This window comes from Cololabis saira, chromosome 18, assembly GCF_033807715.1.
Source record: "Cololabis saira isolate AMF1-May2022 chromosome 18, fColSai1.1, whole genome shotgun sequence".
Classification (NCBI taxonomy): Eukaryota; Metazoa; Chordata; class Actinopteri; order Beloniformes; family Belonidae; genus Cololabis; species Cololabis saira.
In genome coordinates, this window is record NC_084604.1 from 14,365,846 (window position 1) to 14,391,904 (window position 26,059).

At 38.7% G+C, this 26,059-nt stretch overlaps 2 protein-coding genes and 1 non-coding gene across 3 annotated transcripts in view; 1 reads left to right on the forward strand and 2 right to left on the reverse strand.

The window, feature by feature from the left end:
* The window catches only part of ift172 (intraflagellar transport 172), a 59,598-nt gene extending 40,898 nt beyond the window's left edge, over positions 1-18,700 (reverse strand). Inside the window, exons 1-12 of the mRNA XM_061706967.1 lie at positions 18,566-18,700; positions 16,155-16,298; positions 8,438-8,550; positions 8,299-8,338; positions 5,639-5,704; positions 5,251-5,330; positions 4,980-5,067; positions 3,955-4,169; positions 3,543-3,666; positions 3,184-3,279; positions 2,261-2,422; positions 103-156 (exon numbers count right to left, since the gene is read on the reverse strand). Of these exons, the coding sequence (XP_061562951.1) occupies positions 103-156; positions 2,261-2,422; positions 3,184-3,279; positions 3,543-3,666; positions 3,955-4,169; positions 4,980-5,067; positions 5,251-5,330; positions 5,639-5,704; positions 8,299-8,338; positions 8,438-8,550; positions 16,155-16,298; positions 18,566-18,604 (1,221 nt within the window). The 5' untranslated portion in view covers positions 18,605-18,700. The remainder of the gene's footprint in view (positions 1-102; positions 157-2,260; positions 2,423-3,183; positions 3,280-3,542; positions 3,667-3,954; positions 4,170-4,979; positions 5,068-5,250; positions 5,331-5,638; positions 5,705-8,298; positions 8,339-8,437; positions 8,551-16,154; positions 16,299-18,565) is intronic.
* A 398-nt stretch (positions 18,701-19,098) lies between these two features.
* Positions 19,099-19,170, reverse strand: trnaa-ugc (transfer RNA alanine (anticodon UGC)). Its single transcript has one exon. It is a non-coding gene; the product is annotated as a tRNA-Ala (tRNA).
* Positions 19,171-22,734: 3,564 nt separating this feature from the next.
* cad (carbamoyl-phosphate synthetase 2, aspartate transcarbamylase, and dihydroorotase) overlaps positions 22,735-26,059 on the forward strand; it is a 38,009-nt gene continuing 34,684 nt past the window's right edge. Inside the window, exons 1-4 of the mRNA XM_061746407.1 lie at positions 22,735-22,865; positions 22,940-23,080; positions 25,478-25,617; positions 25,859-25,988. Coding sequence (XP_061602391.1) covers positions 22,999-23,080; positions 25,478-25,617; positions 25,859-25,988 — 352 coding nt within the window. The 5' untranslated portion in view covers positions 22,735-22,865; positions 22,940-22,998. The remainder of the gene's footprint in view (positions 22,866-22,939; positions 23,081-25,477; positions 25,618-25,858; positions 25,989-26,059) is intronic.

Consider the following 26,059-nt stretch of genomic DNA (forward strand, 5'->3'; position numbering starts at 1 on the left):
AGATACTTTTTCTAAAGTTCAAAGAAATAAAAAAAAAAAAAAGTCAAGCTTTTAAATTTCATTTATTTCAAATTCTGTAAAGAAATATGTATTCGTACTTACTGTTTCATTTTCAAAGAAGAACTTTTCATTTCCTCCAGAGCCGGGCCAAGGTACCTGGAAGAGGAAGGAGGAATTAACCTTTCTATATGCTTAACCTCAGCAAATAATACATTTGGTCAATCGTCCAACTGTCTTTGCTAATTGATTTGGAGGATGTCAGACAGATAGTGGGGAGCCAGTGGGGCTGCTGCAGGATGGGGATGATGTGATGGAATCATGGGGTTCTTGTTAGGATCCGGGCAGCACTAATGAACTAGTTGGAGCTTGTGGAGGGACTTCTGGGGTAGACCAAAGAGGAAAAAGTTGCAGTAATCCATGCAGGATGTGACAAGACAGTGGACCAGAGCGGAGTCAGTTTATGTTAGGGAGGTGGAAGTAAGCAGACCGGGTGCTATTGTTGATATGGGAAAGGAATAACAGTGTGCTATCAAGGATGACACCCAGACTCTAAACCCAAGTTAAGACTGAGGAGACTGAGGAGCTGTCAATGGTAAGGGAAAAGCTGTCAACTTTGGATAATAAGTTGCAAGGAGGAGCTCAGTTTTTTTGATTTGGGATAAGCAGGAAGTGATGAAGGAGGGTGGGAGTATGGAGTCTGGTTTAATGGAAAAGGTTTCATCAAGCAGTGAAGCAGTGAAAATGGATATTGAATTTGCGAAAAATATTGCTGAGGGGGAGGAGATAGGTGATAAAGAGAAGGGACCAGAGTCAGCTGCAGTGAGGGGATCGTTGGTGATTGCTGTGCTATGATGTGGACAGAAACCAGACTGAAAAGGCTCATAAAGGGAGTTCGGTGAAGGTGTAATTGGGAGGATTTTGGAGATGATGGCTCAGTTAGAGATTGGGCGGTTATTGTAGTTGTTGGGATCTGAACCAGTTTCTTTTCAGTACTGGAGTGAGACACCCCACAACTGTGCAGTCATCTGATTACTTCTGCAGATGACAGGACTCCGGCTTGTACTGGAAGTCTGAGGTGTGCAGAGGGAAGAGGAATGGTGAGAGTACAGTCCCCTGTGGTGCACCTGTACCGCTGACCACCTGGTCATACACACAACCATGCAGTCTCACAAACTGTGGTCTGTTTATCAGGTACTCCAAGTGATTGTGGAGTCATCCACCTGTGTCTTCTGGAGTTTCTTACGTAGCAATACAGGCTAGATGGTATTAAATCCACTATAGAAACTGGAGAACATGATCCTCACAGTACTGTCTGCTTTGTCCAGATGACTGGGTTCGTTGAAGTACGTGTATGATGGTGTTTTCTATTCCACCCCAGCTCAATAAGCAAACTGCATGAAAGGTGCTTGTCTTCATTCTCCGATAGGCCAGTAAAAGTGACGGCTCTAGTCGTTTAGGGTTGAAGGATGAGATGTTCCTTATTTTACCAGACTCTGTGATCTGCATTTTGCTTGAAGCCTGTAATCATTCTCATCCTTGACCACACATCTCTTGTAATGTTGTGCTGGAGCTTGTTCTCAAGCTGCTCCTGTACTCTTTTCTAATGTTTAAGTTGTTTTCGTACTGACCTCAATAATTCTCTGTCTCTCTCCCTGAAGGCTCTCTTTTCTGGCTGAAAAGATCTTTCAGGTCACTGGTCATCCAGAGTTTGTTTCTGGAGAAGCACCTCACTGTTGTGATGGGGATGATGTTGATCACACAGAAGTTGATATTGTCAGTCTAACACTGAAGTCATCTCTTTGTGGATCACTGAGTGCATCTCTGTTTTTAGCCTCAAAACTCCCCAAGCAGAGTGTGTTCAGCTTCCCGTAACCACGTCCTCACAATTGTTTTGACCACAGTTTGCCTCTGGATATTGGATTTACACGTGGAAGAGAGAAAGAACAGACTGTGGTCTGCCTTGCTGAACACAAATAGTGCAGTGCAGAGTGCAGTATGTATTTCTGACATTTGCACAGAACAAATCCGTTTTATTTTCTCTTCTGGATCAGCTGGCACACCCTGGAAATGTGGCCTTAAAAGAGGTGTGGTTGAACTCCAGAAATCACGATGAATCCATTGGGGTGTTGTGTTTGTAGCAAAAACAGAGCTGATGATGCCACATGCAGCGTTAGCACCAACTGATGGTGGTAAGTATACTGCTACCAAAATAACTGGTGAATCCCAGCAAGTATGTGACATTGAGTATGTTCAGTATTACCTCGCTTAATTTATTTGTGAGCAAATCTCCGAGCACAAGAGTTTCTGAGGTGTGAGCCACCAGGTAGCGATCTTTTCCCATAATCTTGACCTCTTCTATTTCATAACCGTAGTAGGACTTCAGCACCACCCGCGTTCCTGTAGAGAGGTTCCTTACTATCACCTAAAATACACAATAGAATATATATATATTAGCCGTGTTTAATAATAAAAAAAAATGTCTTACTTCTTGCTCTTACTTATTGACCAAACAAAAACGTAAGAGACTTAATTACAATAGGAAATATAAGTTCTTAAAGGAAGACGATGTTTACTGCGAAAATGTTGACTGGAAATCATTAAACCTCATTCCCATTAGAAGCTAGAAAGAAAAAAAAACAACGATATCTCTATCATTTTTCTCAATTTAAACATTGTACCTCCAACAACAAGTATTTGTTTTTTGGAATGATTGAAGCCCTACACTGTATACATATTTTTGTTCTGAGAAGTAGTTCAGAGCAAAATATGTATATCTGTGTGTAGGGTTTTTTCGCATTAGCTAAGTGCAAAAGTGACTGGCACAATAAGTTTGTCAATTCGTTTTTAAATCAAAGTATAAAGCAGATATACATATGGGTGGATGGTAGTTGCCAGAGCTTTTATAGTTAGTCTTTTTTTTAATCATCACCCTGAGGTACTTGGCTGTTTTTTGCACTTAAATTCATTAGATGTGAATAACCGCTCTCACTCAATCAGCGGGGCTATTTTCAGTCTACAGTCATTGTTAGTTGGTAACAACAGGTCAGACCAGTGACTGAAACTGGTCATTTTGCCCTCTGTTCTTTCCATTGCTTTGCTTATTTTTGACAAACTACAAAAAGCATAGATTTGTAGTTGAGAGATTTCATTTTAGCATTTTTCAAGTTGTCTGAATGTTTTTACCTGACTCAAGCCAACATAGGTAATCTCAAATTTGTTCTTATAAATAATTCGTCTCAGGCAGCAATCAAACAGCTCCACACCCCCACAGAGCGTTCCCTGAAAGAACACACAGTTATTCAACAAAAAAATATACATAGGAATTAATCCATTGTATTCATACAGATTCAATATCATAGTAATATTAGCAGTTTTTAATTTGAGTTAAAAAAATATCACATGATATAAATGACAGCAGCTCTCTGCGGACACACTATCTAGCACTGCAAATATATACTTAGAAATAAAAAGCAAATTACAAGCAAACAAAAGGATGAATACAAAAAAATACAAAGTCAAACTGTAAAGGATAAAGCAGTTACTGCACAAAGGCGAGATCCGTCTTTCTTCCAGGCCAAGCTGGTAATGGTGTAAAGGTTGACTATCTCTTTAGGTTTAGCTTCATCCCAGACACCTCTTCTTGGCGCCCAGTTAAACACTCGCAACCTGGTCAAACATCGGTAGGAAAGACAAGTCATCGCTCCTTTCTAAACATAGTACAAAAAGTAAGGAAATTTGTGTTTGGTCCATTATTTCTTTGTTGTAACAATGCTTCTTGGCAAAACATCCTATACCATTGTAAAGCCTGTTTACTTCCTTTTAAATGGTGCCACATTTCCCTTTTAAAAGATAAATGGAGGTAAATGTGGGTATATAAATGTATTTTTTATTTCTTATATAACACAACTCAGACAGGTAACCTGTGTTTTAACAGAGGGACAGCTGCACACTAACCGGTCAAAACTGCCGAACACTACAGACTGCCCGCTGGGGCTGGTGACGGCCACGGTGAACTCCTTCTCTGTTCGGTCGCGGCTGTAGTCAAAGTTCTGCAGGATTTGACCCTCTCTGCCGTATGCCACAACCTTCTTGTCACAGCCACCCACCATGATGCTGTTTGCACCCCAGGCCAGAGCATAAGGTGGGCACGGGTGCATCAACAGCTTCCCCTGAGATACAGTGGGATCAGATGTGTGTTTGAGGGCACGGAAAAGACAAACACAAAACAGTCAAAGATTTCCATTATAGAATAACAAAAAAGTATTTAAATGTCCTGGAATCAAGTTGTTTTCCATATTAATTATTAATTTGCCTCAAAATGGGATCTGATTTTCACCAATGTCACAATAATAGGCAAATACAATTTGCCTGCGTTAATAACCCACAAACAATTATTGTGTCTTTTTTGAACACACTAATAAAAAATTGAGAATGCTGGTCAATGCTGTTGGAAAAAAAAGGAGCAGAACCTTTAGATGAATTATTTCAACAATAGTTTATTTGACTCAGTAGCTTGAACAACTGAAATTCAATTAAATAAGAGTTTGGATCATGTGTGGTTATCACGTGTGGTTAGAGAGACTTTGATTCACAAAAGGCACTCAAATAGCACAAACTGAAATAGTAAGCGGACCCATACCTCCAAACTCATTTCACCAACTGGAGTCCAGGTGTGCAAATTACTAACTCCAATTACGTATTTAATCTATAGGTGAACGCAGTTTAATTTAAATAGTTAATCTATTAGTTCACTTACTTTTTCCACAAGCACTGTAAATTTCTAATGGATGTGTTCAATAAAGACAAAAGAACTACCAGCTTGAACACTTTGTAGTTGTCCATTACTGACATACATAACACAAATAAAGACCAGATCACATTTTATAGCAAATTAATGCAGAAAATCAGTTAATTATTGGTGGTTCACATACTAACCAATGTATGGTAAAACAAGGATTATTTTATGTGAACTTGTGTACCTGAGATTCCCCCGAGCCTTCATCATCAAAGAAGTAGCGTACAATGGTCCCATCAGCGTGGCCAGACAGGATGCCTTTACCAGAAACACTAACACAGTAGAAATGTTGTCACTGATAATCTGCAGATGCAGCGAGGCAGAAATTAAAGGACAATGGCAGAAATTGACAAATGGCTCAGGATTTTAAGAAGGACGGCCTAGAATTATATGATGCATTACAACATTTTGAGACACATAAATAAGGAGTGCACTTTTATCATTTTAATATTTACTTTGATGCCAGGGACACGACCAAGGACTCTGTGTTGTAGATGGTGGAAGATTTGTTCGTCTGGGTGTTGGCGAGGCGAATCTGTAAAAGAAGTCTGAAATTAAGTACATTTCAATGTAATTGAATCCTATGGGATTTCTTGCTTGTGTTGTTCCCTCAGATGTAAATCGCTTTGGATAAAAGCATCTGCTAAATGACAGTAGTAGTAGTAGTAGTAGTAATTGGTTAAATCTTAGTCACTGGTATAGTTTTCCAACACAATTTTAACACTAATCAAAATTATGCATAGTTTGTTTTTTTTCCTGTCTGCCTGTTTCTGTCTCATGTCTGCAGTTGGGTTTACTAAACCTATATTGCTCTTGTAAGGTGACACTCTTTTGCTTAATTACCTTGCCATCAACTAGTCCGTAAACAATTGTGTGTTCTGCAGGCCAAAGCAGGTGAGTCACAGCACCCTGCAAAACATTTCATGAAGTAACATAATCAGGCACAGTCAGATAAAAAAATAAAATACACACTTATTAATGACATTTTTCTTAAAAATCTGGTCTTTGCCAGGTTTAAAATCTGTCAAATACAATCACAGATGAATAACAAGGCACATTTATTTATATAGCAGATTTCAGCAACAAGGCACTCAAGGTGATTTCATAATGAATATATAAATAAAATGAATAGGAAAAAAGAAAAAGAATAAAGAAAAGTTAGACTTAAACTAGAGTTACAATTGAACACTAAAATGAACATTGTTTAAAATTACATTCAGAATGGTTTAAATAATTCAGTCAAAGGAAGCTGTGAATTAGTTTTTAATCTTGATTTAAAGGAGCTGAGGGATTCAGCGTTCCTGCAGTTTTCTGGAAGTTTGTTCCAGATCTGTGGAGCATAAGAAAGCTGAATGCTGCTTCTCAATGTTTGGTTCTGATTCTGGGGACACAGAGTAGACCTGAACCAGAAGAGCTGAGAAGTCTGGATGGTTGATATGGCAACAAGTCCCTGATGTATTTTAGTCCTGAATCATTCAGTGACTTATAAACTGACAGACGTATTTTTAAAAGTCTATTCTCTGAGGTACAGGGAGCCAGTGTAAGGACCTCAGAACCAGAGTGATGCGGTTCACTTTCTTAGTTCTGGTAAGAACTCAGACAGCAGCAATCTGGATCAGCTTTATCTGTCTGATTGACTTTTTATGCAGACCTCTGAAGACATTGTTACAGTAATCAGTTGGACTGAAGATAAATTGATAGGTGAGTCCAAGGTGCTGCTGAGACATTAGTCCTTTGATCGTGGAGATGTTCCGATAGAATACAGTCTTTGTAATTGTTTTAATGTGTCTCTGAAGGTTCAGGTCTGAGTTCATGACTCCACCCAGATTCCGGGTCTCATCAGTGGTTTGTAGCTGTAATACCTGAAGCTGTTTGCTGACTCTTAAATGCTCTTCTTTTGATCCAAAAGCAACTACTTCAGTTTTGTTTGTGTTCAACTGAAGAAAATTATGGCACATCCACTCATTAATTTGTTCCATATATCTAATCAACATTTGTATGGGCTCCTCGTCACCTGGTGATGTTGTAATATAAAGTTGTGTGTCATTGGCATAGTTATGGTAACTTATCTTGTTTTTTTATCATTATTTGAGTTAGCAGAAGCATGTAGATGTTAAACAGGAGGGGTCCTAGGATAGAACCTTGGGGAACCCCACATGTAATTTTTGTTGATTCCAATATAAAGTTAATTATTGACACAAAGTAGTTCCTTTCATATGGCATCACACTATGTTATTATGAGCAAAATCAAAAGCAAATGAACAAAATAGTGCTTTAGAATATTATTCTTTCTTTCTATTATTTTTTTTTACTTTATCTCTGAAATCGCTTTTCTTTACAAGAGGAGTTCAGTCTGGCCGGGGCTATTACATTTTTTTTTAAGAAATGTTTTGTACATACACTGATGTGCACTCCATGATTTTCTTGTAGCATGACCCTACGTCAGTTACCAGCCCAGTGTGTCAGTTTTTCATCCAGTGAGAGAAGGCTCCAGCTAGCTGTCGAACAGATGGCCTCACTTTTGATTCTCGAATACTGTGGTAAACTTGCGAGTTTGTGCTCAACTCAATGACTGAAATGGCCCTGCTTCCTGTGGTTGCAAAACAAGCCCAAATCATCACATCTCCACCACCATCTGTGACAGTTCAGATGAGGTGTTTGTGTTCACATATGCTCTGTTTGGTTTTCGTTGAAAGTAATGATCACGAATAGTTTCCAGACACACCCACTTTTGTCTCTTCTGACCAAAAGTCAAGGTCTGTTCAGTTTAACCGGATGCAGTGTTGCAAACCTGAGCAGTAAAGCAGGGCTGAGTTTTCTCCTGAGTCACTCCCTGTAACCCATCGCTACATGGAGGAAATGAACTGTGCTCCCTCTAAATAAGCAGAATTCAGCTTTACTGGGGTCTGTTTTCTTCAGATATGTTTCTTAACACCTGGGTCATAATCCAAATCCGAGATATAAAGGCCTTCTCTGAACACATGACGAGAGAAGATACATAATAGGCAGGTGTCTTTTTGAGGCTATCCTGTGCGGTTCTCTCCAGTGACTACACACTCAAACATGTTTAACAATGAGTGCCCAAATCTTTACACGTTATAAAGTGTTGTCGCTTATTACTTACCTGTTCCCATGCATCTGAAGAGATAAGGGAAAGCCCTATGAAAACAATGATCCCTATATTCTGAATAGAAAAGAGGTGGTTTGAGAGAAGAATGATTGAAACTAATTTTTAATTGGGAAAAAAACCCACACCAGACATGGTGGCCTTTTTCTTCACTTGTCAGCCACTTGTTAGTAATACAAATACAAGCACATCCCTTTCCAGACAGTTTCATCACCATTACAGCCTCACAAAAGACAAACTAATACTTTTACATATTTTACTCTTTGAGCACAAACATGTATCCAATATATCAACTCAAGGCTTTAACAGTTTGGATTCTGACCCCTGATACCATCTAATTTCAGCATGCTGTTTACTGCCAAGTGTCTAAACTTACCGTCTGAACAAATTTGTTGCAAATGGCCTTCTTGTCCCCCCTGTGAGAGACAAACAACTGATTAAAATCAGTTTGGATCAATAAGCATGTATTTCAAAGTGAAATTCAATGTGGAAAATAAGGATCAAAAAGATTATACCAGTCCTCCCCAATTCGGTAAACAAAGATTATGTTGTCCGACTGGCCAATGGCGATTTTAGTGGAGTCCGGTGAGAAGACCAAGTCAGTGACTACGTAGCTCTGTTTTCCATACTGAAAAAAAAAGACATTTAAATATTAAAGCAAACCACTGCATGGCATGAATAATCTAAGAGGATCATAGTAGCGTCTTAAATATTATAACAACATTACTTACTTTATAACAATGGAATTTAATCATATAACTAACAGGAAAATGTTGACAACAAATGTTGACAGCTCTGTTTGCAGTTGTAATGTCGTCTCACAATTGATGTGTTTTAACAGGCTTGATAAACCAACCTGTTGGGTAAACATTTCACTATAATTAGTTTTATTGTGCATATGAGTTATGTACATTATCTAATGGATGAGGCCTTGACTTCAAGTGATGTAGGATGCTTCTTCTAAAGCTTTAATTTAATTTAAATAGTTTAATAATCACAGTTCTGAAATTAATATGAAGATTTGTTTGTATAATTATTGGATACAACAACTAATGATTGTCTTAGATTGAAAACAATATAGCATATATAATCTACCGGATAATTAATTAGAAAAGGCTTCTGCATGTGACAAAAGTCTTCCAAAAAGTGATTCAGGTCAGACCCAGGACACACTGGAGAGCTTATATTTCTTGGTTGCCCAGGAAACGCTTTGGATTCCCCCAGAGGGGCTGGAGGAGTCTGCCCATCTCTGGTTAGGCTACTGCCCCTGCAACCCAAATATGGATGGATGGATGGATGGATGGATGGATGGATGGATGGATGGATGGATGGATGGATGTTGGTACAACATCATCAGGAAACTTGTATTTTTCAAGATTAATTTTAGTCTTAAACAAATACACGCACATTTCTTACTAAACCTGAATATTGTAAAAACAAAATATTAATATTTAATCTTGAAAAGTGAGTGGTATTTATCAAAGGAATATAAATAAATAATAGAATAATAATAGAAAAAATAGAATATAAAATAAAAAATGTAGGATTTTCCTACTAAAGTGAACACTTGGAATCGTGGTACAGTTGGCAGGGTCAGAAATACATGTATGCTGCTCTCCCTAAACTGTATGAGACTGTTACTGTTACTGAAAATAATCAATTTAAGCAAAAGTGAATTCAGACATGATGTCTGTTGAGACTGAGAGTGCTCTCAACTATTTGTGTTTGTTTAAACTCAAGCTGTGTGTCACTTGTTAATTGGTTGATCTGATTGACCAGACAGGTGCTGTGATTTGTGGGTGTGTCAATAAATGGCTGCGCATCCACAGCTGATTGCAGTTGTTGGATCGAGTGAAACGAAATACTGAATGAAGCTCTGTTATTCCCGTTTTTGCGGTGTATATCTTTATTCTGGTTTACCACGCCAAGCCGCCTGCTGCATAACCCTGCCAACAGGTTATGGGCCCAGAGAAAATCCAGAATAACCCACAGAGAGTGTGATGACGACGCTGACACCATGAGTAAAAGGATTACAGACGCAAGCCGCTGGTCCCGGCTTCAGTTCAATGGAGATGAAAAGAACTATGAGATTTGGGAGACAAAATTATTGGGCCACCTTCGTCTGCAAGGCCTGAAAGATGTTATCTTAAATGATCCTGAGACAGACGACGAAGCTGAGCTGGTTGATGATGCAGCCAAGAATGCCGAGGCATATGCAGAACTTATCCAATTTCTGGATGACAAGAGCCTATCGTTGATAATGAGAGAGGCGGCTGATGATGGGCGAGCAGCGCTAAAGATTTTGAGAGACTACTATCAAGGTAGAGGCAAGCCACGTATCATCAATCTCTATACAGAACTGACGTCCCTTCAGAAATCAGACAGTGAAAGTGTCACTGAATATGTGATCCGCGCTGAAACTGCAATCACTGCTCTGAGAAATGCCGGAGAAATATTAAGTGATGGACTATTGGTGGCTATGGTTTTAAAAGGCTTGCCAGAGTCATTCAAGCCTTTTTCTGTCCATATCACGCAGTATGATGCAGTAATGACTTTTGCTGAATTTAAAACAAAGTTGCGCAGCTACGAGGACACAGACAAGATGCGGGCTGCAGCAACAGCTGACAATGTGATGAAGGTGCGCATGCAGCAGCAAAGAGGGAGACCCGACAGCGCAGGTGACCGGGCAGCAGCAGACCTGACGTGCTTCAGATGCGGCCTGAGAGGACACCTTTCCAGAGACTGCAGGCGTAAACTGTGGTGCAGTCACTGCAGGAGCACCACGCACCGGGACACCACCTGCAGAAAGAAACAGCGCCAGCGCAGCGAGCGAGATGACGCACGCAAAGTCTACGGGGAGACATCGGGTGAGGACCAAGAGTACGCCTTCCGAGTGAGTGAGGGGACAGCCAGTGTCAACGTGAGGGGCCTGATGGTCGACTGCGGAGCTACCTCGCATATCATCACAGACCACACAAAGTTCAAGCGGTTTGATGATGGGTTCCAGGCTGAGACTCACTGCATAGAGCTGGCTGACGGTACGAGATGCAAAGGGGTTGCAGAGCGCCGCGGTGACGCAGAGGTACGTTTGACTGACAGCGGAGGCAGACAAATAAACACTATACTGAAACAAGCCCTGTACATCCCATCCTATCCACAAGACATTTTTTCTGTGAAGGCAGCTACTGCCAACGGGGCCACAGTGATTTTCAAAAAGGAGAAGGACAATTTAATTCACAGAGACGGTACGAAATTCCGCATTCATGTGCATGACAGACTGTACTACTTGCACACAGTGAATGATAATGATGAATGTGATGATCAGTGCATGGGGTGTTTTGATATGCAAACTTGGCATGAGGTCCTTGGACATTGCAACTATGATGACATTCAGAAACTGCAGAGTGTGGTTAACGGGATGAAAATTAAGGTTCAACAAATAAACCTCCACATTGTGAAGTGTGCACCCTGGGAAAACTTTATCAAACGAGAAACAGAAATCCTGACGCAAGAGCTAGAACACCTTTAGAACTGGTACACACGGATTTGGCAGGGCCAATCCACCCAGAGTCGAGAGATGGGCACAAATATGCCCTCTCATTTACTGATGATTTTTCTAGTACAGTTTTTGTGTATTTTTTGAAAAACAAAAGTGACACATTACATGCAACGGAGAAGTTTCCGGCTGACATAGCGCCATATGGTAAAGTTAAATGTTTCAGATCTGACAATGGTACTGAATTCACAGGTAAAGGTTACCAGGCTCTACTCATTAAACAGGGGATTAGACATGAAACATCAGCACCGTACTCTCCCCACCAGAATGGCACTGCTGAGCGCAACTGGCGCACACTTTTTGATATGGCACGATGTATGTTAATCGAAAGCAACCTGCCAAAACACCTACTTATGCAGTTCAGACTGCCGCTGTGGTTAGAAACAGATGTTTCAACAAACGTACAAAACAGACACCAATACAAGCATTGACAGGCAAGAGGCCTAATTTATCTAGGATGCAGAAATTTGGGTCAGAGTGTTTTGTTTATGTTCAAGATAAAAGAAAACTAGACCCAAGATGTGAGAAGGGTGTTTTCATCGGGTATGACAAAAACAGTCCGGCGTACATCATTTACTTCCCTGAGACTAAGAGGGTGCAGAAGCACAGGGTGGTAAAGTTTGTAGCCAAGATGGGTGTAGAGCAGCAGACTCAAGTGAATTTTATGCCTATAGATGACTTTGTACAATACAAATCCAGGAGTCCAGAGCACCATGTCCCACTAGAACATGAAGTGAAGTCTGAAGCAATTTGCCACCAGTCGGTTCCAGTAGAGGTCAAGTGTGAGCCTGAAGTTGGTGAAGTTAGTCGTTACCCTTCTAGAGAGAGGAGGATGCCAGACAGGTACACAGATTGTAGAATGCCTAAGTATACGTCTGAGGAGATGGATCAAGTTCAAAGTAACATAGACTACTGTTATCGAGTCATGTGTAACATACCAGATTCATTCACAGAAGCTGTAACATCGGATAAGTCAACAGAGTGGGTCAGAGCGATGGATGAGGAGATTCATTCACTTAGAGAGAACAACACATTTACCCTAACTAGCCTACCTGAGGGCAAGAAAGTAGTGGGGGGTAGATGGGTGTATGCTATTAAAAACAATCCTGATGGTTCAGAGAAATACAAGGCCCGCTATGTTGCAAAAGGATACAGTCAAAAGATGGGTGTAGATTATGTGGAGACTTTTTCCCCCACAGCTAACTTGACTAGCATCAGAGTGCTAATGCAGAAAGCAGCACATGAAAATTTGGTTCTGCACCAAATGGATGTAGAAACAGCCTACTTAAATGCACCGATAGACAAGGAGATTTACATAGAACAACCAGAGGGGTATGAGGTGCAATCTCAAACAAATGAAAAGCTGGTGTGTAAACTAGAAAGGTCTCTGTATGGGCTAAAACAATCAGGCAGGAATTGGAACAGAGTTTTACATGACTATCTAACCAAAAACCAGTTTGTACAGAACCAAGCTGATCACTGTGTTTACACAAGGGAGACAGAACACAACAAGGTGATCATGGTTATTTGGATTGACGACTTACTCATTGCAGCAAGTGATGAAAATTCATTGAATATTGTAAAAGACATGCTTACAGCAAGGTTCAAAATGAAGGATCTGGGAAAACTTGGACATTTTCTTGGTATTGATTTTAACCAGAGTGAAGACTGTGTAACAATGTCTCAGACAAAGTATGTGGGAAAAATCCTTGAGAGGTTTGACATGGAAAATTGTAAACCTAGATCCACACCGTGTGAGCAAAAACTTAACTACACGGATGATGCAGTACTCATGAGTGATGTCACAAGATACAGAGAGGCGGTAGGAAGCCTCATCTATCTGACTGTCTGTACCAGACCTGATTTGAGCTTTATAATAAGCAAACTGTCACAATATTTCTCTAAACCTACAGAACAGCAATGGAGTACAGTTAAACATGTTCTAAGGTATCTAAAAGGTACAAGTGACAAAGTACTGTGTTACAGGCGAAGTGATGAGAACCTAGGGATACAAGCGTACAGTGATGCAGATTGGGCTGCTGATACCTCTGATAGACGAAGTACATCTGGTTACTGTGTAAGCTTAACCAAAGATGGCGCTTTAGTGTCATGGAAAACCAAAAAGCAGCCAACGGTAGCACTGTCCACTTGTGAGTCAGAGTATATAGCACTCGCTGCTACTATCCAAGAGTGTCTCTACCTTACTCATTTCCTAGAGGGGATTGATAAGCATCCATATGCAATACCTAAGGTATACGAGGACAACCAAGGCACGGTTGGTTTAGCTAAAAATCCTGTCAGCAGACAGTGGTGTAAACATGTGGATATCAAGTACCACTTCATTCGATCCACTGTAAACATGGGGAAGATGATCTTGACGTATTGTCAGACCAATGAAATGGTTGCAGACCTATTTACCAAACCTGCAACAAAATTTAAGTTGAAACAGTTTGATGAATTTATGTTTGGAGTTAATTAAGTTTTTTTTTTGGAATAATGTGAGAGCAAGTGGGGGTGTTGAGACTGAGAGTGCTCTCAACTATTTGTGTTTGTTTAAACTAAAGCTGTGTGTCACTTGTTAATTGGTTGATCTGATTGACCAGACAGGTGCTGTGATTTGTGGGTGTGTCAATAAATGGCTGCGCATCCACAGCTGATTGCAGTTGTTGGATCGAGTGAAACGAAATACTGAATGAAGCTCTGTTATTCCCGTTTTTGCGGTGTATATCTTTATTCTGGTTTACCACGCCAAGCCGCCTGCTGCATAACCCTGCCAACAATGTCAAACTAGTATGAGAAAGGTTCTCAGTACCAATGTGTATGTGACAGACAGACAGACAGACAGACAGACAGACAGACAGACAGACAGACGAATCCCAGGAAATCAATTTTTATCTTTAAAACAACAACCTACAAATTTCCAAGTTAACTAAAAACAGAATTACAGAAACAGGTGTTATGGCCTTATCAATAGTAGATCATTAGTTTTGCTAGTTTTTAAATCAACTTTATTCAGCTGTTACTTGTATTCAGTCTCATATTTTTGGGCACGGAGATAGAAGACCCATTGCAACACCGAACATGGTTTTTTTTTATGTTGGCTGCAGCAAAAATGGTCAATGGTGTTTTATCAGATAATAATAATACATTTAACTTGTAACGCACTTTACATTCAAAGAATCTCAAAGTGCTACACTTAGACCATTATTTATTCATACACATTCTCTCCAGTGGAGGTAAGCTACGTTTTTGTCCTGCAGACTGACAGAAGCGTGGCTGCCATTCCGCGCCAAGTGGCCCCTCCGACCACCACCAACATTCATACACATTCACAGCAACTGGGACGGAGCAGGATTCGAACCGCTGACCTTCCGATCATTGGACGACCTGCTCTACCACCTGAGCTACTGCCGCCCAAGATGTTCTTTTATCATCCAATGGACCAAAGGGCTGTGTTTTATCACCACTTTTATTTGTTTAACACTGTTGTCCTTTCTCTAAAGAGCCCTGACAGTCTTGATCATTGTCCTGTGGTGACAGACTTTTTAAGGTGGTGCAACTCTCTGTTTTTAAACATCAATGTTGTCAAGACCAATCAGTCAATTGAAATTATCAGACAGTACAAATATATGGGACATTTTAATCGACAAGAAGCTGACCTTTGAGCCACAGGTCGATGCAGTGTGTGAAAAACTAAATCATTTTTGGATGTGGGTGTGGATAACACTTTTATGAAAATGTTTTATTCTTGTTTAATTGAATCTATTATTTTCATTTTTCTGCTGGTATGGACTGATCACCTGTATGTGGCTTTCTTGAAAGCCAGAAATGTCAAGAAAGCCTGTGCTTTCGGATTGATTCATGTGTTTGTTTTGCTTCCTCCTGGCTCATGATATAGTGTGCAAAGGTGTCAACCTAAAAAAAAAAATAAAATTGTTCACAAATAACTTACTAAAAGTAAAAATTATATGTTTGGCCTAAATATTGAGTAAACTGGACTGTTTTTTATCTGCTTTGAGTCTTATATTCAACAAGACCTTTATTTCTAGATGTTGTGTATTTACATAAACTCTTAAATGCGAATTCAGAATATGCAGACATCTTTGCACCCGATTATATTAATTCAAAAGTAAATCTTACCCATTATATGTAGAAGACACGCACACGCACACGCACACGCACACACACACACACACACACACACACACACACACACTTTAGATTAAAAAATAAAAAAATCAAGTCTCAGCTCAAACTCTTGATTAGATTCTAAATTAGACTTAAGTGTTAAATCTCACGTCGGTGTGGCGGGAACAGGCTGTAAACTCATTCATCGTTGGGACAGTGGTGTGTGGGTGGCAACCTGTGTTGAATGCTCACTAGAAATTCAGGTTGAGTCAACAATATTCTCCTTTTTTCACAGTATCTGCACCTTCTGCCATCCAGCTTTCTGTCACATTTTAGGAGACGTGAAGCCTTTCTCAGCCGATTTATTTGGTTTGTGATCTCAGGTTGCTGTTGTCTGATCAGTTTGTTTCGTGCAGAATATGCAGACATCTTTGCACCCGATTAAATTAATTCAAAAATAAATCTTACCCATTATATGTAGAAGACACACACACACACACACACACACATCTTTGCAAGTAACATGTACCAGATATCTTCTGTCTCACCTTGGAGTCCACCGGTTTGGTGGAGAACTTGTCCCTCCTCTCTCCTTGCTCATCATAGAGCAGCACCACTCTGTCCGCGGTGCAAACTGCGAACTTGCTGTTGTTCGGCGCCCAGGCCATGCAGGACACCCTGGCAATAGCCTCCTGCGGACACAAAGAACACGTATTTTTATACTACCGTCAAATGCAACCGCACCTTCTACACTACCATCATTCGCAACTGCACTACCGCTGTAGTGCTGTACCGCTGTACCGATGTATATATGTATCTATATATGGGTAATAATATCCACTTGCACACTTACCTTCATGTTAGCGTCAAACATTCTGTAAGTCTGTAAGTATATTGTTATATATATTTATTGTTAATATTGCACTCTGTTTTTTTTTCTTTTTTGTACTGAAGGCCTGCACCTTACTTTTCGTTGTGCTTCTTGCAATGACAATAAAGAGAATCTTGAATCTTGAATCTCAAGATGGAAACTCAGGTGTCGGAACCGAGTCTGGCTGCTGATGCCCAAGACCTGGAGCCATACTATATGTCAGATCTGACTGTTTTTGTATAAGATGTATGTTGTGAGATCTAGCCTGTTGGCCTGTTGGGCAACGGTCGGGTGATGGCGTCACTGGATGACGTCACTTTGTGAACGTTGACAGCTTGCGGGTGTTACCGTTAGGCTGGGGCTAAATAAAAGCCTTGTGAGGAATACAAGTCGTGTCTTCCCTCATATCATGACAATGTAACACATTAAAATGGGTGTGTGAGGGATTAAATATGTTTCAGTAGGTGGCGAAAGTGGTGCAGGTTAACTAGGGTTGCCAACTCCCTGAAAAATAAATAAGGGCCACTCATCGGCAGGGCTTTCACCTTTCCTGGCGTGGTGAATTTTTTTAGCCCCTTTTTTTGTGAGTGAAACGATTTTGACTTTTGAATGCCATGAACACATGGAAAACAAATTATTATCCAGCAATTCACTTTAATACTAAATAACAAAATGAACTGAATCAAATAAATATCTTTCAGAAACCTGTCTTGCTTAACTTAAAATTGTATAAATGTATATAAAACAATAGAAAGAAAGCAGAACATCCATTCTGTAATAGTACACATTTTTAGTGCAATAACAAAAGTGCAAACAGAAAGTCTGTAGAAAACATATTTGTGCCCCAAAGGCCATGACTGTAGGCTGCAGTTGGAGTAAAACTGAAAAGATAACTTATGAACTCAACAGCTCAATGCCATTTTCCATGGGCATTTTATGACTATTTTCTGACTCTCACACAGAGGTGGGTAGTAACGAGTTACATTTACTCCGTTACATTTACTTGAGTAAGTTTTGGGAAATTCTGTACTTTTAGGAGTAGTTTTGAATCACTATACTTTTTACTTTTACTCAAGTAGATTTGTGAAGAAGAAACTGTTACTCTTACTCCGCTACATTAGGCCACGTTGAGCTCGTTACTTTTCTTTTAATTTATCTCATGACATCACTGAGTGATTATTTGGGAAAAATGTTTGTTTTTGCATGTTTTGTCACATATACGCAGACTCAAACACACACAGAGTTTATATGAGTTCATGGGCTTGTTCTAGTTCTGCCTGCGGAGCCTGGTTAAAAAAGAAAAGTACAAAGCCTTGAAATTTTATGCTACTTGGGCTTAATTAATTTTTTTATTCTGGTATATTTAATTTATTTGATTATTTATTAAATTACTTGAATTTACTTTAAGATTATTTAAATTTAAGCTTTTTTTATTTTTTATTAATTTTAATTTATTTCATTATTTTATTGATTTAATTTACCTGAAGATGATTATTTTGTACTTTTGTCTGTTTGAATGGTTGTGTTAAAAAAATAAATCTCAACAGTTACTCAGTACTTGAGTAGTTTTTTCACCAAGTACTTTTTTACTTTTACTCAAGTAATTATTTGGATGACTACTTTTTACTTCTACTTGAGTCATATTATTCTGAAGTAACAGTACTTTTACTTGAGTACAATTTTTGGCTACTCTACCCACATCTGCTCCCACAGTAATACAGGACAAAGTGCGTCCCTTTTCAGCTCCATACGGGACGTACTTTAGTTTATAAATACGGGACGATTCCGTGTTTCAAGGGACGGTTGGGTAAGGTTAACAGTACTATTCTACACATCCACTAAATAGTACCCAATTTGCTGCCAGCAAGCCACGAAAATGCGCAAAAAAATGTTTCATTGTAGTTAAACGCATTATAACAATATAATAATATAACAAATGTAAAGATATAATAAAGTAGAACGAATTCCATCCAGTCAAAACGGACATTCTGGTTGTTTAACACCTTCATTATTATAAAGTCTTTGACGGTAAACTTAGTCACAGTATCTCCAGCATCCTACCCTCAGTTAATCCCGCAGCGTTCTTACCTGGGGGCTCAGAAGTGTCTTCAGATACTTCAGTTGCATTTTATTGGTCTATCGGAAGCCCATAGATGCGTTATGAGCATGTAGATTATGTTTAGTTTGGTATTGTTCCCGACCGTCTCCGAGCTAGCAGCTACTGTAGCAGGGAGGACATCTTTAAACAGAGCCCGGTCTCCATGGTTACCGGCGGGGGCGGGGCCTGGGGGTGCGTTTATGACTGCTGGAAATGTTACACTTTCTCCACGATTCGACTCTGCTTTGTCCGCTTTTTTTCCCATTGTCTTGCTTCATTAAATGTTTTTTTAGTCAAAAATAAATATAGGTCGAAAGCAGTAAAGCTACTTATGATAACACTTGGTGTTGTTAACATATCTGGGGCTTGGAAATGCGTTGTAAACCCAATTATTATATAGGCTGTCAAATCGTAAATAAATTAGTCTACGACCAACTTGCAAAATACATGATATATTACAATCAGGGAGAGTGCTGAACAACGTCTTAAACATAAAAAAAAAAAAAAAAAAAAAAAGAACACATGGAGATGCCGGGGATTGAACCCGGGGCCTCATACATGCAAAGCATGCGCTCTACCACTGAGCTACATCCCCTCAGACGCTTCAACAGACGGACCGGACTATTTTTAAACTGAGCCTACCATGTGCCTGATGTGAACGTGTAGCAGCATTTATATATCACTAATATTACTAACACACCAACAAATAGACATGTGGTGCTTTTAGAGTGATAGACCATTCACATAAGGCATGCTATGAAGTAAACTTTAGACCATAATTGCTTAACTTTTGAATTTTGATTTGGAAGACCAAAAGCAACTGTTAAAATCATTATTTAGCTGCTACCTTTTGTTCTTCCTCTTCATTGATGTTTTTATCGTTTTTTTACTGTTTTCTTTCGGCTTTCCTGTCCTTGACAATCTGCTCTTCAGCACAGGCCAAACCCACACATAAAACCACGCCCCTTTATTTGAATATAAGAAAATGAGATGTAAAATAAAAGTCTCATGAAATATATAAACGTGGCATTTAAAAATTTTACTAATAAAAAATACACCACTATGAAATAAAAGTGTCATGAAATAAATAAATCAGAACATTTACCATGGACAATACAAAAAGTCTGGCATCGAGAAAATTTCTGATTTCTTTTAATACATTCATAGTATTTCAAAAACAGGGAAGAAAGGTTGACCTTTGGAAAACTTGGTTTTATGTATGTGGAATTTTGCAATTAGAATAATCGAGTTAATCAAGTGTTGCATTTTCCTATCTTTATTATTATAGTAAAACAGTATATCTTTGGCATTCAAATGTATTGGTGTGTTGGATTGTGATGTTATGTATGCTTCAATTTATTTCCCAAAAATCTGGGAAAATGTACATTCAAAGAAAGCGTCCCTAATCGTTTCCACTTCGGTATTATAAAATAACCAATTAACATCAATATTGACAAATTTTGAGACAAATCTGTTAGTGGGGTAAATGTTATGTATAATTTGATATTGAACTTCTTTGATTTTATTGGAGATAGCAAATGTATTTTGAAGAAGTCATGTTGTTTTCCAGTTAATGTCAGAGAAGGAGGGAGATCTTACAAATTTTCCTAGGCGTGATTTTCCTTTTCCTGAAGAAATGATTCCTTACGCTCATTATTACCGTGGTGATTAATAATGTTTATACCATTAATAAAGAGGGTAAAATCAACTTCCTCTGCCTCTTGCCTTACAAATATACATTTTATCAATTGGAGAATACAACTGGGAATAGTGTTGATCACTGTTTGAAATTCTATAGGTAACAGGGAAGCTTTTAGGACATTCTCCGTGACTAAAAATTTAACCTTCATCATTTTGTAAATCCTTGGGGTAATTTATTCCTTTGTCAATCCAATGTTTCAGAAATAGTGATTAGTGTTTTCTAGTTATGAACTAATTGTTCTATATAATAGTTTCATGTGGAGGCAAAACACATTTTGGCTGCTGAAACAGCTTGTCGGTGAGAATTAGATCATTTAAGTGGTAATTTTGAAACATCATAACTACAATTTAAGAGAAAAGGTAACCCTCCAACTTTCCCAAAATGTTCTGTGGCATAAAGTACCAAAGAGACTTTTTCAAATATTATTTTATTCATTTTGTCTTAGTTCATATCCATATAGTCTCAGCTTTACCTCTTGGGGCTGCTAAGATCTCTTTTTTTAAATGATGGCATTTGTTTCCCCTAAAAACTAATTAGGGTATTATTTATTTCCTTACAAAGGGATTGTTGAACAACAAGAGAGAGTACAAATCTAGAAATAGTGTCTGCTTTACTCTATCTAATAGAGACAAATCTGTTTGAAGCTACATATTGAAAATACTTTTATTTTTTTTTATTTTAGGTTTAAAGTCTTTTGTTGAGGTTCAATTAGATTTTTAGAAATATGCATTCCGAGATACTTAACACTTTCTTTAACTGGTATTTTACATATTAGTGTTTCATTTGTGTTGTAGAGACATAATATTTCACATTTTGTCAAATTAAGTTTGAACCCTGATGCAACAGAAAGGTGTCTATTATTGTAAGTACTGTCTCTGTTTGTAGTTAATTTTCCAAAGGTAAGACTGTGTCGTGCGTTAACTGAGTAACCCTAATCTCTCTCAAAAATCTTTATACCTCGAAAAACATTGCTGTTGAACTATTATTGAAAGCGACTATAAGAGAGAGAAATGGAGACAAGGACAACCTTGGCGGACTGATCTACACACTGAAAATCTTTTAGAGGTATTTGGGAATAACATGACACAGCTGCTTATATTTTTATAGAGCATCCTATTATAGGATACCCTACAACATTTTCACCAAAACCAAGGGTTTGAAGAGATTTAAATAAAAATGTATGCTCTACATCGAATGCCTTATAAAAGTCTAAGAATAAATTAAAGCGTCTAAATCAATACATTCAGAGTAATCTATTGAATCAACGCTAAACATAATGTTACAATTAATGTGGCGATTATTCATGAAGCCAGGTTTAACTGCGTCCCATACGCGTCCATTATGACAATGACGTCAGTATGTTTTTAAATTTCCCGTTTGTTCAGGAAGGAAGTGATTCCACCTTCAACATTAAACCTGCTTTAAAGGTCCCATTTAAAATGATACCAAAGACAATATTGTGAAATATTGACAGATAACCTGAGTCTAAACCAGGATATGCAGCAGCATCTAAAATGTAATTTTCTGAAGGGGGTGGGTAACTTCATGAGCTGATAACTATGATACAGCTGCCACTCAGGAAGGGTTATCATACCAAAATATCATTTACAGACATGGATATTTTCAAAAATTATAAGCAAGTTTGGCATAGGTGTCAAGTAACGAAGTACAAATACTTTGTTACCTTACTTAAGTAGAAATTTTGGTTATCTATACTTCACTGGAGTAATTATTTTTCAGACGACTTTTTACTTTTACTCCTTACATTTTCACACAATTATCTGTACTTTTTACTCCTTACATTTTAAAAAACAGCCTTGTTACTCTATTTCATTTCGGCCTTTAAAAAAAAACTATCCTGTTAAATTGCGCCATCCGGATAGAGTGAATTTGGTTGTGGTTGTTTCAGATGTTCTTGTCCAGTTTTTTTCTTACATCCGTTCCCTCAGATTCCTGCAACTAAACTTGGATGTACATTCCAATAAAGGTTAGGATAAATGATAACATGCCTCTGAGGTTTGACTTTTTGCACCATTACAATACTTATAGGCAACTAGTCATCATATCTGCTGCTCTCTGAAACACATGTTAATGCTCAATAGTACACATATATGGTTCTTTAATATATTTGCATTATACCAAGATGCATTCATTTCAATGGCTTTTGTTCTTAATGGCTTTTTTCCCCCTTACATTACTTTTACTTTTATACTTTAAGTAGTTTTGAAACCAGTACTTTTATACTTTTACTTGAGTAAAAAACTTGAGTTGACGCTTCAACTTCTACAGGAGTATTTTTAAACTCTAGTATCTATACTTCTACCTGAGTAATGAATGTGAATACTTTTGACACCTCTGCTGACATGTGAAATTTTGGACTAATATGGGCTCTGTAGAAACCGTCTTTTACTTTGAAAAGCTTGGGCGGAAGTGTGCCGCGTTGGCGCGTCAAGCAGGTTCACCGGAGCGACATCACGCTGCTGCTGCTGCTGCTGGCGGGGCTGGCGCACGTTGCTCGGTGGCTCCTTCCCGTCCAAACAACCGGCAAAGTCTCCCACCAAACTTTCTACTTTGTGTCGTGGCTGAAAGTAGGTCTCAGCGCCGCCAGGTGTTCTTGTTTCGGTGTCAGAGCAAGTGTCCATTGGGCTTTTTTCTTTGGCAGAGGCTCGTTTGCATCTCCGTCTGCGCTTCACGTGGAGATCCAGGTCCCCCAGTTGAAAGATGGCAACCTTGGTCCTGGAGGACGGGACAACGTTCAGGGGCCGCCCGATCGGCAAACACCTGTCCGTCTCGGGGGAAGTGGGTAAGTCTTTAAAACTGGACGGTAATCGTAACTTGCATGTGTTTCTGTATTTCATCACTTTGCCTGATGCAAATGTACGGAAGTGCTTCCTCCAGGTAGACCCATTCAATTTGGTCTTTTGGGAATGTGAGGTTCTGCTGTGCGCCTGGTCCCGGTATTTCGGCGTCAGACACAGATAACTTGTCTCCTCTTATCGACCTCAAGGACGTTGTCAAATTCCTTAAAAAAAAAAAATCGGTAATTGGTGCTGCAAAAGTCTGGATCTTTAAAGCTCATCAGCCTCACAACTAGAAGGTTTGCTGATCAATGGCATTTCTATCTAGATAGCAGTCAATAATTACCCTTTTGGATAACCAATGTGATAAACTAATTATTCAGTCTGTTGTGTGGTTTAGTAGCTGGTCCTCTTAAGGCAGATATTGTAAACTTAGTTTATTTTCTTAGCCCATGAAACATTGACATGAAAGGGTAGAACATCCTTCCATCATAATAATAATAATAAATTGTATTTATAGAGCGCATTTTCACCTGAAGAACAAGTCTCAAAGCGCTTACAATAAAGATTAGAAAAAAAGAAAAATAGAAAATAAAAATAAAAGAGAAATAAAAATAAAAAAATGAAATAAAATAAAAAAAGCTAAATTAGCAAAAAAGCACGAGGACATTCTAAAAGACCAGGACATCAGGGATAGGCTTTCTTAAAAAAATAACGTTTTTAAGTTTTTTTTAAGCGGTCATGTAACAAAAGAAACTCATATAATACAGGTATTGTGAAATCAGTGAATCCCTCTGATCACCTGAGCACGAAGCAAACTGATCAGACAACAGCAACCTGACATCACAAACCAAATAAATCAGCTGAGAAAGGCTTCACGTCTCCTAAAATGTGACAGAAAGCTGGATGGCAGAAGGTGCAGATACTGTGAAAAAAGGAGAATATTGTTGACTCAACCTGAATTTCTAGTGAGCATTCAACACAGGTTGCCACCCAAACACCCCTGTCCCAACGATGAATGAGTTGACAGCCTGTTCCCGCCACACTGACGTGAGATTTAACAGCTTAAGTCTAATTTAGAATAGGGCTGTTCGATTAATCGATTTTAAATTGTAATCGCGATTATGTAATTAGAACGATGTTAAAACGTGAAAATCGTAAAATCGATTTTTCACTTTTTTTTTTTTTTTTTTTTTTTTTTTTTAATTTATTTATTTATTTATTTTTTTTTTTTTAACCTTGTCTGCACACATATTAATGATTGATACCACTCAATACTTGCGACAAGTGCGCCATCGGAGAGGCTCTTTAGTGTAGGAGGTGGCGTTGTAACATGCCACCGGGCATCCCTCCAGCCAGATGCGGTAGACCGGCTCGTGTTCCTTGCAAAAAACTTGCAAATGTGAACAGCAAATGTAATGACTGACATTACACACCTCTACCTCCTTCATGGGTTGCATTATTATTTAGCATGCAAAGTTTAATTAGAAAATGTATTGTTTTATTTAATTGGAAATATAACTTACTGTATGTTTGCAAGTGCTGATTTGCAGATTCTTTTTTTCAGAGATAAAACTTTATATTTTATTATATTTTTTAAAACTTTTTTCAACTTATTTTACAGAGTTTTGCACTTTATTCATTAATTTTTGGTTTAATAACAGCAAAGTTTGCACTTGAAGCCCAATGGGGAAAATATTCAATAAAAAAACAGCATATTTGAAATCATTTCTTTGGATCGGATTTTGAGAGAAAAAAATCGAGATTTTATTTTTGGGCAAAATCGAACAGCCCTAATTTAGAATCTAATCAAGAGTTTGAGCTGAGACTTGATTTTTATTTTTTAATCTAAAAGTCAAGTGTGTGTGTATTAATGCATGAAGGTGTTCACCACTGTCCATTTTAGCCCTGTTATGAAACAAACAAAAACAGTAAAAAATAAATAAAACAAAATGTTTTTATAAGTGTGTGACTCCCTGTCCCTTATCTCATGGAGCTACTGGCCTGTCTCTTTCTCTCCCTCGTCTCCTCTCCCGTCCTCACTGGAACGTCCAAACATGTTGCCCACTTCTTTTAGTTTAGGTGGCATGTTAATATTTTATAGTGCGCATACTTTGCAGAAATGACTTTTGTCACCAGCAGCCGGTGGGCTGTTTAATGAAACAGCTGGAGGCTGTTCTTCTTTGACACATCCATGACTTCATGAGTATAATCCACAAATAAATCTTATTTCTAGCTGGTAACCTACAATTTAAAGTTTCCCAGAAAACCATTTGAGGTGGATTTTTGTCTGCAAATAAAAATTCAGCTTTTGTGAAATGACTAATACATCAGCGGTTATTTGGATGAACGTGACTGGTGCAATTGTTATATATTGTAACGAGGAATATTTTTGTGCTCAGTCTTCCAGACGGGCATGGTAGGCTACCCCGAGGCTCTGACTGACCCGTCCTACCACTGTCAGCTGTTGACTCTCACGTACCCTCTGATTGGCAACTATGGAGTACCAGATGATGCCGTGGGAGAGTTTGGACTCAGGAAGGTGAGCCATTATTTAAAGAGGGAGAGCACAAGCTAGCATAAAAGTTTATTTTGGGGTAGGAGTGCCATAGAGGATGAAAAAATTAAATGGATATTTAATTTTCAACCCGTCAGTGGTGAGAAATGTTCCTCTACAAATTGACTCTCAGTATATGAAGCACAGTGGGCTTAAAAGGACTGATAAAAGACGCTGCCCTAGGCTACGGCCAGGTTGTGATGGGGTTGTCTGGTTTCCCTCTCAGTGGTTCGAGTCATCAAAGATTCATGCTGCTGCTCTGATTATTGGAGAACTGTCAGAGGATCCCAGTCATTGGAGTTCGGTTAAGTCATTGGACCAATGGCTCAAAGAGCAGGACGTGCCTGGAATACAAGGTCAGAAAGTGATATGAAATGAATGAACGTAGACTTGAACCTTAAATTGTATAGAGTATCAGCAAAGTACA